Here is a 20585-nt window from a genome sequence, read left to right as displayed (position 1 = left end):
CCAAAACGCTAGGGATTACAGCATTCTGTAAGCCAATGCACCTGGCTCTTTTAATGGGAGCTGTTTAGTTTTGGTGTATGGTTTGAAATCTCATCTAGGCTGTTAAGCATAATTTTTTGGTTTGTTTTTTGGATACAGGGTCTCATTACAGTTGGCTCACTGCAGCCTCAACCTCCTGGGCTCAGGTGATTTTCTCACCTCAGCCTCCAGAATAGCTGGGACTATAGGCACACGCCACCATGCCCAGCTAATGTTTTGTATTTTTGGTAAAGATGGGGTTTTTCCATTTTGCCTAGGCTGGTCACAAACTCCTGGACTCAAGTGATCTGCCCACCTTGGCCTTCCAAAATGCTGGATTACAGGCATAAGCTAACATATGCCTGGCCTTAAGCATGATTAAAACAAGGAATGATCAAGAAAATAATCGTCAAAATATCATGTTATGTTTACAATCATAATTTTAAAGGCCGGGCACGGTGGCTCATGCCTGTAATCCCAGCACTTTGGGGGGCAGAGGTGGGAGGATCACATGAGGTCAGGAGTTTGAGACCAGCCTGGCCAACACGGCGAAACCTCGTCTCTACTAAAAATACAAAAATTAGCCAGGTGTGGTGGCAACTGTAATCCCAGCTACTTGGGAGGCTGAGGTAGGAGAATCGCTTGAACCTGGGAGGCAGAGGCTGCAGTGAGCCGAGATGGTACCACTGCACTCCAGCCTGGGTGACAAAGAGAGACTCTGTATCTCAAGAAAAAAGAAAAAAAAATTAAGTTTTGTAAAGAAAATATGTAACAGTTTATACCTTAAAGTACTTTCAGAGTGATCTCACTTATTCTTCACAAAAATACCACCACGATTCTAAAGGGCACACGGCACACAGTGTCAAATCATATAAATAGGAAGCAGATAAAGTATCGACTGGATTATTTTTCAATTTAAGATAATCAGCGGCCGGGCGCAGTGGCTCAAGCCTGTAATCCCAGCACTTTGGGAGGCCGAGACGGGCGGATCACGAGGTCAGGAGATCGAGACCATCCTGGCTAACACGGTGAAACCCTGTCTCTACTAAAAATACAAAAACTAGCCGGGCGAGGTGGCGGGCGCCTGTAGTCCCAGCTACTTGGGAGGCTGAGGCAGGAGAATGGCGTAAACCCGGGAGGCGGAGCTTGCAGTGAGCTGAGATCTGGCCACTGCACTCCAGTCCAGGTGACAGAGCGAGACTCCGTCTCAAAAAAAAAAAAAAAAGATAATCAGCTTCAGCTGTAAAGAAGGCAGTGCTGTAATTCAACCACCTTTAACTCTTCCTTTTGCTGACTTCTTTGGTACATGAATATTATTGAACACCCCTCTTGAAATGTCTTCCTTTTTTGGCTTTCCTTATTTTTTATGATACTGGATTTCCCACCTTGCCAATAACACTTCCTGTCTTTTCTGGTAGAAATCCATCTTTCCTCTACCATATTCCTTTTCTCTAGAGAGCTCATCTATAATCATGGCTTCAAATGTAACCTCTAATTCATAATATTCCACACCTATATTTTCCTTTTTTTTTTTTTTTGACACAGGGTCTCACTCTGTCACCCAGCCTGGAGTACAGTGGCATGATCACAGCTTACTGCAGCCAGGCTCAAGCGATCCTCCTACCTCAGCCTCCCAAGTAGCTGGGACTGTAGGCGGGCACCACCATGACTGCTAACTTTCGTATGTTTTGTAGAGATGGGGTTTTGCCATGTTGCCCAGGCTGGTCTGAAACTCCCGACCTCAAGTGATCTGCCCACCTCAGCCTCCCAAAGTGTTGGGATTACAGACGTGAGTCACTGTGCTTGGCTGGCATCAAGTATTCATAATACCTAATAACACATACTATAAACTGCATACGGATTAAAAAACAAAAAAAACCCTGAAGTATAAATAAAAGAGTGCTCAGATAAGACAGATTTAAATTTTAAAAGATTTCTTCCAGGGAATAATCATCATTCAGAGGTTACTGAAAATTTGTCTAGAGTTCAAGGCATTGAAATATATTCCCCATTTGCTTTGATAACCAGAATAGTCCTTAAATTATATAAAAGCAAAACATGTTTCTATTTGTTGTGTCTGGAAACCAAACTAAATTTACCAAAATCTGAAATTAGATGCTGTAAACTACAATGTGAGGTCTTTGATTTAGTATAATTTGCCATTATCTATAGCCAGATAATGGCCTTAAAAAACGAGAGTTGGCCGGACGCAGTGGCTCACACTTGTAATCCCAGCATTTTGGGAGGCCGAGGCGAGAGGATCACCCAAGGTTAAGAGTTTGAGACCAGCCTGGCCAACATGGCGAAACCCTGTCTCTACTAAAAATACAAAAATTATTAGTCGGGTGTGGTGGCAGTTGCCTGTAACCCCAGCTACTCAGAAGGATGAGGCAGGAGAATCGCTTGAACCTGGGAGGCAGAGGCTGCAGTGAGCTGAGACCACGCCACTGCACTCCAGCCTGGGCAACAAGAGCGAAACTTCGTCTCAAAAAAAGAAAAAAAAAGAAAAATGAGAGAGTTGCACCGTAGCCAGCTACTAAACGTACATCTAGGTTGTCCCTCATATAATGAGATTTCAGGGTCCAGGAGTTCAGGACAGGCCTAGGCTAAGTATCGAGATCCCGTCTCTATGTTAAAAATAAATAAATAAGGCCGGGCGCGGTGGCTCAAGCCTGTAATCCCAGCACTTTGGGAGGCCGAGACGGGCGGATCACGAGGTCAGGAGATCGAGACCATCCTGGCTAACATGGTGAAACCCCGTCTCTACTAAAAAATACAAAAAACTAGCCGGGCGACATGGCGGGCGCCTGTAGTCCCAGCTGCTTGGGAGGCTGAGGCAGGAGAATGGCGTGAACCCAGGAGGCGGAGCTTGCAGTGAGCTGAGACCCGGCCACTGCACTCCAGCCTGGGTGGCAGAGCGAGACTCCGTCTCAAAAAAATAAAAAATAAAAAATAAAAAAAAAATAAATAAATAAATTAGCCAGGCGTGGTGACATGCGCCTTTAGTCTCAGTTACTCAGGAGGCTAACACGGGAGGATTGCTTGAGTCCAGGAGGTCGAGGTTGTAGTGAGCTGTGATGGTGACATTGCACTCCAGCCTGAGCAACAGAGTGATACCCTGTGTCATAAATAAATAAAAATACTGAGCTTTTGGACCACACTGTTTAATAAAAGTGTGCATTTAAAATATTTGTGAGTAAAGAAAATCAGTATGCAAAACATTATGTGAAACTACATGTACATAAAATGACAAAGTGTAAATTTACAGTGATGCAGGTAAGGTAGAATTTCCCAACTGGCATGCTGAAGCAGGAAGAACTAAAACATTGATTTCCTTCAGACCACATGCACAGTTGACTAGAGAAGAAGGAAGCTACCTTTAGCCATTAGAACTATCCAGAACAGGAAATACTGATGTAAAATTCACTGATTCTTTTTTATTTTGCTGCAAATGTTCGTTGTTACTAAAACAACAAATTCTATATCCACTCCTTTGTCTATTAGACATTTCCATTTTGAAATTTCAGTGTCATTTAAAATTATATAGTCTCTTGGCTAGGTGTGGTGGCTCATGCCTGTAGTCCCAGCTACTTGGGAGGCTGAGGTAGGAGAATCACTTGAACCCGGGAGGTGGAGGTTGCAGTGAGCTGAGATTGCACCACCACACTCCAGCCTGGTGACAGAACATGACTCCATCTCAAAAAAATAAATTAAAAAAAATACAAAAATTAGCCAGGTGTGGTGGTGGGCACCTGTAATCCCAGCTACTCGGGAGGCTGAGGCAGGAGAATCGCTTGAACCTGGGAGGCAGAGGTTGCAGTGAGCCAAGATCACGCCACTGCACTCCAGCCTGGGTAACAGAGCTAGACTCCATCTCAGGAAAAAAGAAAAAAAAATTACATAGACTCAAATCAAAGTCATAATTCATAATTCTTTTTTTTTTTTTTTTTTTTTTTAGGAGATGGAGTTTCCTTCTTGTTGCCCAGGCTGGAGTGCAATGGCACGACCTTGGCTCACCGCAACCTCTGCCTCCCAGGTTCAAGCAATTTTCCTGCCTCAGCCTCCCCAGTAGCTGGGATTATAGGCATGAGCCACCACGCCTGGCTAATTTTGTATTTTTAGTAGAGATGGGGTTTCTCCATGTTGGTCAGGCTGGTCTCGAACTCCTGACCTCAGGTGATCCACCCACCTCAGCCTCCCAAAGTGCTTGGATTACAGGCATGAGCCACCATGCCAGCCAAATTCATAATTCTTATCTCTAATTCAGTTAGATTCCATACTTCATTGTCAGAGAGAGAATATATCCCCTATATGAAGAGCACATCTCCTATATGCCAATGGTTTATCAACATACTTTTCTTCTAAAATATATCATGCCCTTCCCCTTCACTCTCACTGCCACTGTCCTATTCTCCTTCCTCATTATGGCAATCATATATTGAGAGCTAGGAAGGTACCTAGGACTGTGCTTAATGTTTTATGAGCTGGACACGGTATCACATGCCTATAGTTCCAGCTACTCAGGAGGCTGAGGTGGGAGGATTACTTGAGCCCAGGAGTTTGAATCCAGCCTGGGCAACACAGTGAGACCCTATCTCTTAAAAAAAAAAAAAAAAAAAAAAAAAGGCCAGGGGCAGTGGCTCAAGTCTGTAATCCCAGCACTTTGGGAGGCCGAGGCGGGCAGATCACGAGGTCAGATCGAGACCATCCTGGCTAACATGGTGAAACTCCCTCTCTACTAAAAAATACAGGGGCTGGGCGTGGTGGCTCAAGCCTGTAATCCCAGCACTTTGGGAGGCCGAGACGGGCGGATCACGAGGTCAGGAGATCGAGACCATCCTGGCTAACACGGTAAAACCCTGTCTCTACTAAAAAATACAAAAAACTAGCCGGGCGAGGTGGCGGGCGTCTGTAGTCCCAGCTACTCGGAGGCTAAGGCAGGAGAATGGCGTAAACCCGGGAGGCGGAGTTTGCAGTGAGCTGAGAACTAGCCACTGCACTCCAGCCCGGGCGACGGAGTGAGACTCTGTCTCAAAAAAAAAAAAATAAAATAAAAAATAAAAAATAAAAAAATAAAAAAATAAAAAATACAAAAAACTAGCTGGGTGAGGTGGCGGGCGCCTGTAGTCCCCGCCACTCAGGAGGCTGAGGCAGGAGAATGGCGTAAACCCAGGAGGTGGAGCTTGCAGTGAGCTGAGATCTGGCCACTGCACTCCAGCCTGGGCAACACAGCAAGACTCCGTCTCAAAAAAAAAAAAATACCCCCAAGCCAAAACTTCACAAACATTGTTTATGAACAGTTTCATACAATTTCCACGAACCCTCTATAGACAAGGTAAGGTATTACTTTTATTAGATGCATTAAATAACTTTCCTCAGGTCTCATAAATAGTAAAAGGATTGGCCAGGCGTAGTGGCTCATGCCTGTAATGCTAGCACTTTGGGAAGCCGAGGTGGGCGGATCACCAGGTCAAACTGAGACCATCCTGGCTAATACAGTAAAACCCTGTCTCTACTAAAAATACAAAAAAATTAGCCAAGTGTGTTGGCAGGAGCCTGTAGTCCCAGCTATTAGGGAGGCTGAGGCAGGAGAACGCCGTGAACCCGGGAGGCAGAGCTTGCAGTGAACCAAGATCGTGCCACTGCACTCCAGCCCGGGCAACAGTGGGAGACTCCATCTCAAAAAAAAAAAAAAAAAAAAAAAGTAAAAGGATTTAAACCAACCAAGGCGCACACAAGACTAAATCTCATTCATTTTCTGTTTCTGTATTATGCCCACCCACTATAGTTTATGTATCTTTATGCAACTTCTTGAAGAAAAATGAAAGAGGCTATTTAACTGTACCTTCCAAAGGAAGTGTTGTATGTATACCTTAAAGCCTATGCTTCAGAGAAATCAAAGCATGACAGTACCTATTGAGGCAGTCATCAACACAGCCCTTCCTGGTGTCATCATCTGGCTTCTTACAGTTACAGGTGGTAGCTTCGTACCCAGAAAGGGGTTTAACATCAACGTAGACATCTTGAAAAGAAAGCAAAGAATAATTTGTGAACATACAGGATAATTTTTCAAGTCCTAGGCTCAGAAGGACATTGATGTACAGAGGCAGAAAAAATAGCTCCCAAGTTACTCACTTGAACGAATTTTCTTATACAGTGGGACATCTGGCTTTTTGTATAGCTAGAAGAAAAGAAGAAAAATCTTGATATAGCATTTAACTTCAAATGCCAGATGGCAGCATCAATCACTAAAAATACAGGAAATTTTCTGTGTGCTCTACTCATCTGGAAATATTGCAAGACATTTTGGGTGGGATACATTTTAGGGAAACTCTTGGTGTGATCTCTTTTTACTCTGGAATAAAAGGTGAGAAAAAGATTCACAGAAGCAGCACTAAATAGTTTATAGAAGTGGAATTACATGTTTCTTCGGCATGTTGTTGGGCAGACTTAAATGAAAATCACACTGGAGACCAAAGCTACTCATCTGGACAAATTAAGATTCAATTTGCTTCTGTCAAAAGAAAGGAAAACAACATGCTATAGGGCTTATTTAGATGTCTGGGCGGGTACATGAAATTAAAAAGATGAGTACCCTGGCTTTTCAGGTTGAGAATTGTAGCAAAACATTTCCAATTTTAATTAAGGCAATTAATTTAGTGAATAAAGGAGAGAGGGCAGGCAGGCAAAATGGAGGTCTCACATTATAATCAAGAAGACATTAGAAAGAAAAAAAAAAAAGAATGCATTAAAAGAGAGGCAATCTTCCAGCATTTTGCCATAAGGGACCGTACAAAACAAACAGCAACTTGCACTAAGCTAGACTGTTTATTAATACATTGGAATAATCCCACCATCATTTTCTAGTCAGTATGTTCAAAGCATTCTCTCCTTCATTGATAAAAACTGAGACAATATCTAACATATTAATACTCTCAGAATTCAAGAGAGGCCATTGGAGAAGAGAATGAAGAGGGGAATGTCAATTTTGGCTTTCCAAAATTAACCTTTGGTGGCATTTTGACAGAACTCAGGAAATCTATTCACCTCAATTGCGTGACTATTTCTATTTCCCAATGGTCGTTCACAATATGGGACCTGGGTGCTATAAGCTAATACAAAAATCACTGGGGAAAAACTTTTCAATTTGGGAAGCAAGAGAAAAAAAACAGCATCTTCCTATTTTTAGTTACCAATATATTTAAAGATCTTTTAAAAGTGCAAGAGTGTTAAACATTTCCCTGCTTCCTTTGGTAGACGAATCTCTTTTGCATGTGAAAAATAAATTTCAAACTGATAAGAAGGAGCCAACAAAAATAAAGTCTGAAATTTCTTAGTGCTACTGGCAGTACATCTAAATTCTCCTGAGGCCTGCATCAGATAGAACTGTTACAGAACAAAAAATTTGCTACCAAAATAAAAGTCCAGAATAACAACAGAAGGTTGCCTAGGAAAGCAGCAACCCACTGCTATTTTGCAGTAAGAGTAAAGGCAGATAGGTCACATTAAATATGGATGCAAATTCATTTTTCTTAGTTCTAACCTTCACAGGGACACTTCTGAAAACCTCCTAAGATGAAAACATAACAAGGAGAAAGAAAAACACTTGCATTTCCCCTCCCCCTTTACCATTTAAGAATGAAACCTGGTAAAACAGGCTCTCTGTACCTGATTGTGTTTCCACTGCCAAAGGATATCATAAGGAAGCTGGAAGTCAATTCTCTTTTGTCTTAGATACTTTCCTGAAACAAAAAACACTATCAATTTCAGTACCTATTCTGATATTTGCTTATAAAAAGGGGTCAAACAGCTACAAGAACTAATATGTACTGACTAAAAAAATATTTAATATTTAAGGATTTTTCCACCACCAATTTTTTTTTGTTTTTTTTTGTTTTTTTTGTTTTTTGAGACGGAGTCTCGCTCTGCCGCCCAGGCTGGAGTGCTGTGGCCAGATCTCAGCTCACTGCAAGCTCCGCCTCCCGGGTTCACGCCATTCTCCTGCCTCAGCCTCCTGAGTAGCTGGGACTACAGGCGCCCGCCACCTTGCCCGGCTAATTTTTTTGTATTTTTTAGTAGAGACAGGGTTTCACCGTGTTAGCCAGGATGGTCTCGATCTCCTGACCTCGTGATCCGCCCGTCTCGGCCTCCCAAAGTGCTGGGATTACAGGCTTGAGCCACCGCGCCCGGCCTCCACCACCAATTTTTAATTTTAGCTATTCTTTCCCACCATACTTCACATGATATATGCTAAAGATATATTTTAAGTATAATAGTCTACATAAAACAACAAATATAGCAAAACTACAACCAAAAACACACAGGTCATTATGAAGCTTATTAAATATCTTATTATTATTAAAAATTACTAAGGGTAGAGCATCTGGCACCTGCTCTCCTTCATTATTACGCATAACCTAACGTTGATTACAAAAAGGAGAAATTCTTGTGTTTAAATAACTTGAGAAGTTTTCCAGGCAAATTTATGATCTTTTAACATTTTTTCCTACCTATTGAAACAGTACTTAGTAATTTTGTTTGATTTTTTGTTTTTGTTTCATATAAAATTATTCAGCCTTAAAAAAGAATGAAATTCTTTTTTCTTTTTTTTTGAGAGGAGGTTTTGCTCTTGCTGCGCAGGCTGGAGTGCAATGGCGCGATCTCAGCTCACTGTAACCTCTGCCGCTTGGGTTTAAGCGATTCTCCTGCCTCAGCTTCCTGAGTAGCTGGGATTATAGGCATGTGCCATCATGATCAGTTAAATTTGTAATTTTTTTTTTTTTTTCCAGTAGAGACAGGGTTTCTCCATGTTGGTCAGGCTGGTCTGGAACTCCCAACCTAAGGTGGTCCGCCTGCCTCGTCCTCTCAAAGTGCTGGGATTACAGGCGTGAGCCACCACACCTGGCCAAAAGAATGAAATTCTTATACATATAGTCGTGTTGTTGTAGTCAACAATAGACTGCATATATGATGGTGGTCCCAGAAGGTAATAAGGGAGCTGAAAAATTTCTCCTAGTTGTTGTAACTTTGCAGTACAAAGTGTTAATCATGTGTTTGTGGTGATGCTGGTGTAAACAAACCTATTGCGCTACCAGTTGAATACAAGCATAGCAGACATAGTTAGGTATAATACATAATACTTGATAAAATGGCTTTGTTACTGGTTTATATTAATAATATACTATACTTTTCATCATTATTTTAGAGTATACTCCTATTTATTAAAAAACAGCCTTGGCTGGGTGCGCTGGCTCATGCCTATAATCCCAGCACTTTGGGAGGCTGAGGCGGGTGGATTACTAGGTCAGGCATTAGAGACAAGGCTGGCCAACACAGTGAAACCCCGTCTATATTAAAAATACAAAAAATTGGCCGGGCGTAGTGGCTCACACCTGTAATCCCAGCACTTTGGGAGGCCGAGGCAGGTGGATCACGAGGTCAGGAGATAGAGACCATCCTGGCTAACACAGTGAAACCCGGTCTCTACTAAAAATACAAAAAAATTAGCCAGGCGTGGCCGGGCGTGGTGGCTCAAGCCTGTAATCCCAGCACTTTGGGAGGCCAAGGCGGGAGGATCACAAAGTCAGGAGATCGAGACCATCCTGGCTAACCCGGTGAAACCCCGTCTCTACTAAAAAGTACAAAAAAACACTAGCCGGGTGAGGTGGTGGGCGCCTGTAGTCCCAGCTGCTCGGGAGGCTGAGGCAGGAGAATGGCGTGAAAACCCGGGAGGCGGAGCTTGCAGTGAGCTGAGATCTGGCCACTGCACTCCAGCTTGGGCGACAGAGCGAGACTCCGTCTCAAAAATAAATAAATAAATAAATAAAAAATAAAAAATAAAATAAAAATTAGCCAGGCGTGGTGGTAGGTGCCTGTAGTCCCAGCTGCTCAGGAGGCTGAGGCAGAAGAATGGCGTGAACCCGGGAGGCGGAGCTTGCAGTGAGCCAAGATCGCACCACTGTACTCCAGCCTGGGTGACAGAGCGAGACTCTGTCTCAAAATAAAATAAAATAAAATAAAAAATTAGCTGGGCGTGGTGGTGGGCGCCTGTAATCCCAGCTACTCGGCAGGTTGAGGCAGGAGAACTGCTTGCACCTGAGAGGCAGAGGTTGCAGTGAGCCAAGATTGCATCACTGCACTCCAGCCTGGGCGATAGTGTGAGACTCTATCTCAAAAAAAAAAAAAAAAAAAAATCAAACAAACGAAAAACCACCCCTTGGCTGGACACAATGGTTCATGCCTGTAATCCCAACACTTTGGGAGGCTGAGGCAGACAGATCACTTGCAGTCAGGAGTTTGAGACCAGCCTGGCCAACATGGTGAAACCCCAACTCTACTAAAAATACAAAAATTAGCTGGGTGTGGTGGCACACGCCTGTAATCCCAGCTACTTGGGAGGCTGAAGTAGGAGAATCGCTTGAATCTGGGAGGTGGAGGTGGAGGTGGAGGTGGAGGTTGCAGTGTGCCAAGATCACGTACTGCACTCCAGCCTAGGCAACAGAGCGAGACACAGTCTCAAAAAAAAAAAAAAAAAAAAAGGAAAACAAAACAAAACAAAACAAAAACAGCCTTGCCAGGAGTGGTGGCCCACATCTGTAATCCCAGCACTTTGGGAGGCCAAGGTGGGTGGATCACTTGAGGTCAGGAGTTCGAGAACAGCCTGGCCAACATGGTAAAAGCCCATCTCTGCTAAAAACACAAAAATTAGCTGGGTGTGGTGGTGTACACCTGCAGTCCCAGCTACTTGGGAGGCTGAAGCAGGAGAATCGCTCAAACTGGGAGGCAGAGGTTGCAGTAAGCCCAGATCGTGCCATTACACTCCAGTGGGCAACAGCACAGACTCTGTCTCAAAAGACCAAACCAGGCTGGGTGTGGTGGCTCACACCTGTAATCCCAGCACTTTGGGAGGCCAAGGCAGGCAGATCACGAGGTCAGGAGATCAAGACCATCCTGGCGAACATGGTGAAACCCTGTCTCTACTAAAAATACAAAAAATTAGCCAGATGTGGTGGTGGGCGCCTGTAGTCCCAGCTACTCAGGAGGCTGAGGCAGGAGAATGGCATGAACCCAGGAGGTGGTGCTTACAGTGAGCTGAGATCACGCTACTGCACTCCCATTTGGGCGACAGAGCGAGACTGTCTTAAAAAAAAAAAAAGAAACAAAACAAAAATAGTCTCAGGCAGATCCTTCAGGAGATACTCCAGAAGCCATTATTACCATATCAGATGACAGCTCCATAAGTGTTACTGCCCCTGAAGACCTTTCAGTAGAACAAGACATAGAGGGAGAAAACAGTGATATTGATGATCCTGCCCCTGGGTAGGCCTAGGCTAATGTGGGTTTGTGTCTTAGATTTCTCTCTCTTTTTTTTTTTTCTTTATTATTTTGAGACAGGGTCTCACTCTGTCACTCAGGCTGGAGTACAATAGCAGGATCATGGCTCACTGCTGCCTCGACCTTCCAGACTAAAGCGATCCTCTCACTTCTGCCTGCCAAGTTGCTGGCAATACAGGCACATGCCACCATGCCGGGCTAATTTTTTATTTTTTGTAGACAGGGTCTTGCCATGTTGCCCAGGCTGGTCTCAAACTCCTGGACTCAAGCCATCTGCCCGCTCTGGCCTCCCAAAGTATTGGGATTACAGGCGTGAGCCACCATGCCCCGCCCTGTTTTCCCTTTTAACTAAAAAAGTTTAAAAAGAAGAAAAAATGTTAAAAATAAAGCTTATAAAATAAGGACATAAATTTTTTTTGTACAGCTGTATAATGTGTTCATGTTTAAAGCTAAGTTATGAGTCAAAATGTTAAAAAAAATTAAAAGTTTATAAAGTAAAAAAGCTACAGAAAGCTAAGATTAATTTACTATTGAGGAAAAAAAAAATTAATGTAGCCTAAGTGTGCAATGTTTATAAAATCTACAGTAGTGTAACAGTGATGTCCTAGGCCTTCACATTCACTCTCCACTCAATCACTGACCCTCCACTCAATCACAGTCCTGTAAGCTCCATTCAGGTAAGTGCCCCATAGTGGGCTGCCATTTTTTATCCTTTATATTGTATTTTTACTGTACCTTTTCTACATTTAGATATGTAAATACCACTGTGTCACAACTGACTACTGTATTCAGTACAGTAACATGATATACAGGTTTGTAGCTTAGGAGCAAGAGGCTATACCATATAGCCTGGTTAGGCTATACTATTTAAGTTTATGTAAGTACATTCTATGTTTACATAATTACAAAATTGCCTAACAATGCATTTCTTGCCGGGCGCGGTGGCTCAAGCCTGTAATCCCAGCACTTTGGGAGGCCGAGACGGGCGGATCACGAGGTCAGGAGATCGAGACCATCCTGGCTAACACGGTGAAACCCTGTCTCTACTAAAAATACAAAAAAAACTAGCCGGGCGAGGTGGTGGGCGCCTGTAGTCCCAGCTACTCGGGAGGCTGAGGCAGGAGAATGGCGTAAACCCGGGAGGCGGAGCTTGCAGTGAGCTGAGATCCGGCCACTGCACTCCAGTCTGGGCGACAGAGCGACACTCTGCCTCAAAAAAAAAAAAAAATGCATTTCTCAGAATGTATTCCTATCGTTAAGCAACACATGATAGTACTGCTACTACAACATGGATGAAACTTAAAGACATTATGCTAAGTGAATTAAGGCAGACACAAAACAACAGGTATTATATACAATCCCATTTTCAAAGAAATAGACAGTGATTACCAGAGGCTGAGGGGAAGAGAGAATGGAGAGTTACAGTTTAATGGGTACAGAGTTATAGTAAGGGATGATGAAAAAGTTCTGGGGATGGACAGCAGTCATGGTCATACAACAATGTGAATGTACTTAAAGACACTGAATTGTCACTTAATTGACACCGAATTTTACTGGAAGTTAAAAAATGTAGTACATCAAAAACCACAGTCTATTTTAAAAGAGTAAATTGGATGGTCTGTGAATTGTGTCTTAATAAAGTAGTTAAAACAATACAGCAGTGTTAAAACTTTTTGCTTCAATGATTAAACACAACTTAGAAAAAACTCAAGAGGAGAAGGAAAGCCTATTGTATATATCCATGTTTTTGCTTACCATATTCTTCCTTCCTAATGTTCCAAAGTGTCTTTTTTAAAAACTGTTTCCTTTCTGTTCACAGAACTTCCTTTACTCATAGGGTACATCTGTTGGCAACAAACTCCTTTAATTTTCCTTAATCTAAGATGCCTTCATTTCTTCTTAATTCCTGACAGATATTTTCATTGGTTAGAAAATTTGAAGCTGACAATTCTTTGCTTTCAAGATGTGAAAAATGTTGTGTCACTTCCATTTGGCCTCCATAGATTCAGATGAGAAATCTATTGTCATTTGAATTGTTTTATCCCTATAGGTAGCGGTAATTTCTCTGTCATTACTTTAAAACTGGTGTTTTTTGTTTTGTTTTGTTTTTTATTTTTTCTGAGACTCGCTCTCCCGAGTAGTTGCGATGACAGGCATGTGCCACCATGAGTGGCAAATTTTTTTTGTATTTTTTGTAGAGACAGGGTTTCACCATGTTGCCCAGGGTGGTCTCAAACTTCTGAGCTCAGGCAATCAGCCTCCCAAAGTATTTGGTATTACAGGTGTAACCTACCTCGCCCAGCCTAAAATTGTTTTGTTAGTGTTCTGAAATGTGATTATGTGTCTCGGCATATATTTGTTTGAGTTTATCCTGTTTGCAGTCTGCTAATCTTCTTGAATACAGAGATTTCTCTCTCCCACCAAATTTGGTAAGTTTCCAGTCGTTATTTACTAAGGTGCTTTTCATCTATGCCCTTTTTTTCTCTCCATGACTCCGAAAACACACATTTGCTTTTTCTGTCATATTCTCACAAGCTCCTCAGTCTTTTTTTTAAGTCTATTTTCTATGTTGTTGTATACACTGAGTAATATGTATTATTCTATCTTGTAGTTCATAGATTATTTTCTCTGTCCCATTCATTCTGCTCTTAAGTCTATCTCTGAATGCTTTTTTTTGTTTTTCCTGGTTCAATTTCTCTCACAAAATCTCTGAACTTTTTATTTCAATTACTGAATCAGTTATAAAAATTCTAATTTAAAAAAATTATTGGCCGGGTGCAGTGGCTCACGCCTGTAATCCCACCACTTTGGGAGGCAAGGAGGGCGGATCACTTGAAGTCAGGAGTTCGAGACCAGTCTGGCCAACATGGTGAAATCCCGTCTCTATTAAAAATACAAAATTTAGCCGGGTGTGGTGGCACATGCTTGTAACCCCAGCTACTCGGGTGGCTGAGGCAGGAAAATCACTTGAACTTGGGAGGCAGAGGCTACAGTGGGCCGAGATTAAGCCACTGCACTCCAGACTGGGCAACAAAGCAAGACCCTGTCTCAAAAAATTAAAATAAGTAAATAAATAAAATAAAATAAAATATGAAAAATTATCTTCTTCTATTTCTTGGTTTCAAGTATGTTCACAATTGCTCGCTAAGGCATTTTTATCAAGACTGCTTTAAAAATTTGCCGGATAATTCTAACGTCTTGGTGTGGACATACATTGTCTTCCCAAAGTGCTGGGATTTCAGGCATGAGCCACCATGCTTGGCAAATAACATGTGATTTTAAATTCAAAGCTAAACATTTTTGCAGTAGTATAAGGCTCTAGATTTTATGAAATTTGTATTTTAGCTGGCTTTTTCTGAAACTGCTCCAGCAGAAAAGGGATAAAGCTGCCTCATTACTGCCAGCTATAAGTAAATTCCAAGTTGCTTACTAGGCCTCCACTGAAATCTGAGTGTTGGGGGATGGGTAAGCTCCCCATTACTGCTAGGGAATGGTTAGAATTCCAATTCCCCAAGGGGTCTCCACTGACATTGTGGTGGGGTAGTTATGTTATTGCTAGGTGTTGGTAAAAGTGACTCGGCTATACCTCCTCTGACACTATGGCAGTGGAGGGAGAGACACATGACTGTTGGCCACGTATATGTCTTTCGAGAAGTGTCTGTTCATGTCCTTTGCCCACCTTTTTTTTTTTTTTGGAGATGGAGTCTTATTCTGTCACCCAGGCTGGAGTGCAGTGGTGTAATCTCAGCTCACTGCAACCTCTGCCTCCTGAGTTCAAGTGATACTCCTGCCTCAGCCTCCCATGTAGCTGGGATTACAGGAGCCCACAACCACGCCCAGCTAAATTTTTTGTATTTTAAGTAGAGATGGGGTTTCACCATGTTGGCCAATGGTCTCAAACTCCTGACCTCAGGTGATCTGCCTGCCTTGGCCTCCCAAAGTGCTGGGTTTACAGATGTGAGCCACTACGCCTGGCCAAAAGTCTTTAAAAAATTATTATTATTATTATTTTTTTGAGATAGAGTCTTACTTTGTTGCCCAGGCTGGAGTGGAGTGGCACGATCTTGGCTCAATGCAGCCTCTGCCACCTGGAGTTCAAGCAATTCTCCTGTCTCAGCCTCCTGAATAGCTGGGATTACAGGCATACACCACCATGCCCAGCTAATTTTTGTATTTTTTTTTTAGTAGAGATGGGGTTTCACCAAGTTGGCCAGGCTGGTCTCAAACTCCTGACCTCAAGTGATCTGTCTGCCTTGGCCTCCCAAAGTTCTGGGATTACAGATGTGAGCCACTGCACCTTGCCAAGTGTCTTTAAAAAAATTTTATTATTATTATTGTTTCATTGAGACGGACTCACTCTGTTGCCCAGGCTGGAGTGGAGTGGCACTATCTTGGCTCACTGCAATCTCTGCCGCCCGGAGTTCAAGCATTCTCCTGTCTCAACCTCCCGAATAGCTGGGATTACAGGCATGTACCACCAAGCCCAGCTAATTTTTCTATTTTTTTTTTAGTAGAGACGGGGTTTCACCATGTTGGCCGAACTGGTCTCAAACTCTTGACCTCAAGTGATCTGCCTGCCTTGGTCTCCCAAAGTGCTGAGATTGCAGGCATGAGCCACTGCGCCCAGCCTTGCCCACTTCTTAATGGGGTTTTTTCTTGTATATTTAAGTTTCTTATAGATGCTGGATATTAGATCTTTGTCAGGTGCAGTATGCAAAAATTTTCTCCCAATCTATAGGTTGTTTGTTTACTCTGTTCATAGTTTATTTTGCTGTGCAGAAGTTCTTTGATTCTATGTCCATTTTTGCTTGTGTTGCAATTGCTTTTGGCATCGTCATGAAGTCTTTGCCCATGCCTGTGTCCTGAATGGTACTGCCTAGATTGTCTTCCACGGTTTTCATAGTTTTGGGTTTTACATTGAAGTATATATATATATATATCTTTTTGTGAGATGGAGTCTGAATTGTTGCCCAGCCTGGAGTGCAGTGATCTTAGCTCAATGCAACATCCACTTCCAGGGTTCAAGCGATTCTCATGCCTCAGCCTCTTGAGTAGCTGGGATTACAGGCATGTGCCATCACACCCTAATTTTTGCTTTTTTATTAGAGATGGGGTTTTGCCATGTTGGCCAGGCTGGTCTCAAACTGCTGGCCTCAATGATCCACATGCCTCAGCCTCCGAAAGTGCTGGGATTACAGGCCATGAGGCACCTCGCCTGGCCTACATTGAAGTTTTTAATCCATCTTGAGTTTATTTTTGTATATGCTGTAAGGAAGGGGTCCAGTTTCAATCTTCTGCATATGGCTAACCAGTTATCCCAGCACCATTTACTGAATAGGGAATCCTTTCCCCATTGCTTGTTTTTGTCAGGTTTGTCAAAGACCACATAGTTGTAGGTGTGCAGTCTTATTTCTGGGTTCTCTATTCTGTTTCACTGGTCTATGTGTCTGCTCTTGTATCAGTACCATGCTGTTTTGATTACTGTAGCCCTGTAGTATAGTTTGAAGTCAGGTAGCATGATGCCTTCAGCTTTGTTCTTTTTTTGTGTAGGACTGCCTTGGCTATTTAGGCTCTTTTTTGGTTCCACATGAATGTTAAAATCATTTTTTTCTAGCTCTATGAAGAATTTCAATGGTAGTTTAACGGGAATAGCACTGAATCTATAAATTGCTTTGGGCAGTATGGCCATTTTAACGATATTTATTCTTCCAATCCATAAGCATGGAATGTTTTTCCATTTGTGTCTTCGCTGATTTCTTTGAGCAGTGGTTTGTATTCTCCTTATAGAGATCCTTCACTTCCCTAGTTAGCTGTATTCCTAGGTATTTTATTCTTTTTGTGGCAATTGTGAATGAGAGTTCATTCATGATTTGGCTCTTGGCTTAACTGTTATTGGTGTATAGGAATGCTAGTGATTTTTGTACATTGATTTTGTATCCTGAGACTTTGCAAAATAAAGTTGTTTATCAGCTTAAGGAACTTTTGCTTAAGAAAACACTCCTCGGTGGCTCAAGCCTATAATCCCAGCACTTTGGGAGGCTGAGACGGGTGGATCACGAGGTCAGGAGATCGAGACCATCCTGGCTAACACGGTGAAACCCCGTCTCTACTAAAAAATACAAAAAACTAGCCAGGCGAGGTGGTGGGCGCCTGTAGTCCCAGCTACTCGGGAGGCTGAGGCAGGAGAATGGCGTGAACCCGGGAGGCAGAGCTTGCAGTGAGCCGAGATCGCGCCACTGCACTCCAGCCTGGGCGACAGAGTGAGACTCCGTCTCAAAAAAAAAAAAAAAAAAGAAAACACTCCTCAGTAGGTGCTTGCTGGTGTAAGTCTGAATGAGGTGTGAAAGTTGATTAGACAAAATGGAATCATTCATACCATATCCAACTAAAACGGAGTCAGGAGGCCATGGGGGAGGGCACTAAGGTCCCTGATCCAGGAACTGATTTTGCACTTCAACAGAAAATTCACAAGGATCTAACTATAACTAAGACTATGTCTTACCTAGTAACTGCTGCCACTCACCAATGACGACTGCACCAGTGACCTTTTTCTTTTCTTACTTTGTTTTTGAGACAGGATCTCACTCTGTCGTTCAGGCTAGAGTGCACTGGTGCAATCTCAGGTCACTGCAGCCTCAACCTCCCAGGCTCAGGTGATCCTCCTGCCTCAGGCTCCCAAGTAACTGGACCACAGGTGCATGTCACCACACTTGGCTAATTTTTTTTTTTTTTTTAATTTTTGCATACACGGGTTTTCATTATGTTGTCCAGGCTGGTCTCAAATTCCTGAGTTCAAGCAATCCAACAGCCTCAGCCTCAGCCTCAGCCTCAGCCTCCCAAAGTGCTGGGATTATAGGCTTGAGCCACTGTGCCTGGCTGACCTTCTTCCAACCTTCCTCTTTTGCTCAATACAACCCCAGCCTTTCTCTTTGTTTTTCAGATACACTTAGGGATGACCCTGGTCTATGTGTGCTGAATTGCAATTCTTTTTTTTTTTTTTTCATAGAAAACAGGGACTTGATCTGTCACCCAGGCTGGAGTGCACTGGTGCAATGATAGCTCACTGCAGCCTTGATCTCCTGGGCTCAAGTGATCCTCCTGCCTCAGCCTTCTGAGTAGGCATGTACCACCACACCTGGCAAATGTTGTTATTGCTTTATAGAGAGAGGTTCTCACTATATTGCCTAAGTTGGTCTCAAATTCCTGGCCTCAAGCAATCTTCTCTCCTCGGCCTCCAAAAGTGCTGGGATTACAGGCATGAGCCACCATGCCTGGCCTAATTCTTTTTTTTTTTTTTTTTTTTTGTTGAGACAGAGTCTTGCTCTGCCACCCAGGCTGGAGTGTGATGGTGTGATCTTGGCTTACTGCAACCTCCACTCCTGAGTTCAAGTGATCCTCCTGTCTCAGTCTCCCGAGTAACTGGGATTACAGGCATCTACCATCACTCCTGGCTAATTTTTTTCTATTTTTAGTAGAGACCATGTTGGCCAGGCTGGTCTTGAACTTCTGACCTCAGGTGATCTGCCAGCCTTGGCCTCCCAAAGTGTTGGGAATACAGGTGTGAGCCACCACACCAAGCCTACTTATTGTATATTATTCCCAAATAAACCCTTTACTTGGAGATATATATTTATATTATCTGAATATATGTTTATTTAAGGCTTTAAAAAAGAGGCTAGGCATGGTAGTTCATGCCTGAAATTCCAGCACTTCGGAAGGCCAAGGTGGGTGGATCACTTGAGGTTAGGAGTCCGAGACCAGCCTGGTCAACATGGTGAAACACTGTCTCTACTAAAAATATAAAAATTAGCTGGGCGTGGTGGCGCATGCCTGCAGTCTCAGATACTTAGGAGGCTGAGGTGCAAGAGCTGCTTGAACCTGGGAGGAGGAGAATGCAGAGAGCCAAGACTGCACCACTGCACTCCAGCCTGGGCAACAGAGCGAGACTCCATCTCAAAAGAAAGCAAAAACAAAAACAAAACACACATCTGTGTGTAGGTTTTTCTTTTGTAGGTTTTCAATAGACATGTTTTCAGATTATTTAAGAAAATACCAAGGAGCATGACTGCCACATCAAATGTTCAGAGTATACAATTGATATTTTAATACTGATGATTTTCCAGTAATCTTGCTACTATTACCAGTAGCTTTTTTAATTTTTTTTTTGGTGTGATTTCTTTGGATTTTTTTTTATATAAACAATCATGTCATCTATAAACAGAAGCAATTTCATTTCTTGCTTCCTGATCATTATGATGACTCTTACTCATCTTCGTGACTGTAATACACTGCCTAGAACATCCATACAATGCTGAATCAAGAGTGGACAACTCTTTTTTCCAATCTTAGGAGGAAGCATTCAACATTTCACCATTAAGAATGATATCAGGCCGGGTGTGGTGGCTTACCAGTATCCAAAATAAAAAAAGCTGATCTCACTATAGGTCCTAGACTCATTAAGAGACTAATAAGGAGATATTATAAATAATGTTATACCAATATCTTTAATAATTTAGATAAAATGTACAAGTTCCTTTAGAAATACAACGTATCAAAACTGAGTCAAGATGAACATCTGAACAGTCTATATCTTTTAAATAAATTGAGTACCTTACCATATTATTCACATAAAAAATTTCAGTTCTAAATGGCTTCCCTAGTGAAGCCTGGTATATATTTGAGAAAGAAGTAATACTAGTCTTCCAGAAAACAGAGGAGAAAACTAATTTTCCAACTAATTTAATGAGACTAGTCTACGCCTAATACAAAACCTGACAAAGACTTTAAGAGGAAAAAAAAAACAACTATAGAAAAAAATTCATTCTAAAGACTTCTGCAGAAAGCTCTCAGAACTAAAAAGGAATTTCCTTATCTTATTAAAGACATCTGCAGTTAATTTTTTCCCCCCTTTTTCTTTTTCTTTCCTTTTTTTTTTTTTTGAGATGGAGTCTCGCTCTGTCGCCCAGGCTGGAGTGCAGTGGCGTGATCTCAGTTCACTGCAAGCTCCACCTACCGGGTTCACACTATTCTCCTGCCTCAGCCTCTTGAGTAGCTGGGACTACAGGCACCTGCCACCACGCCCGGCTAATTTTTTTTTTGTACTTTCAGTAGAGACGGGGTTTCACCGTGTTAGCCTGGATGGTCTCAATCTCCTGACCTGGTGATCCACCCGCCTCCGCCTCCCAAAGTGCTGGGATTATAGGCTTAAGCCACTGCACCTGGACACATTTTTT

The 20585-nt window shown here is 42.6% G+C and overlaps 1 protein-coding gene across 1 annotated transcript in view; it reads right to left on the bottom strand.

Annotated features, from left to right (window-relative positions):
- The window catches only part of ASH1L (ASH1 like histone lysine methyltransferase), a 233924-nt gene that overhangs the window by 43857 nt on the left and 169482 nt on the right, over positions 1-20585 (bottom strand). The window contains 3 exon segments of the mRNA XM_033196131.1: positions 5932-6040; positions 6154-6199; positions 7687-7760. Of these exon segments, the coding sequence (XP_033052022.1) occupies positions 5932-6040; positions 6154-6199; positions 7687-7760 (229 nt within the window).

This window comes from Trachypithecus francoisi, unplaced genomic scaffold, assembly GCF_009764315.1.
Source record: "Trachypithecus francoisi isolate TF-2019V2 unplaced genomic scaffold, Tfra_2.0 Lachesis_group5, whole genome shotgun sequence".
Taxonomy (NCBI): domain Eukaryota; kingdom Metazoa; phylum Chordata; class Mammalia; order Primates; family Cercopithecidae; genus Trachypithecus; species Trachypithecus francoisi.
Note: the sequence above shows the minus strand (reverse complement) of the source record. Positions and strands in the feature narration are given on the sequence as shown.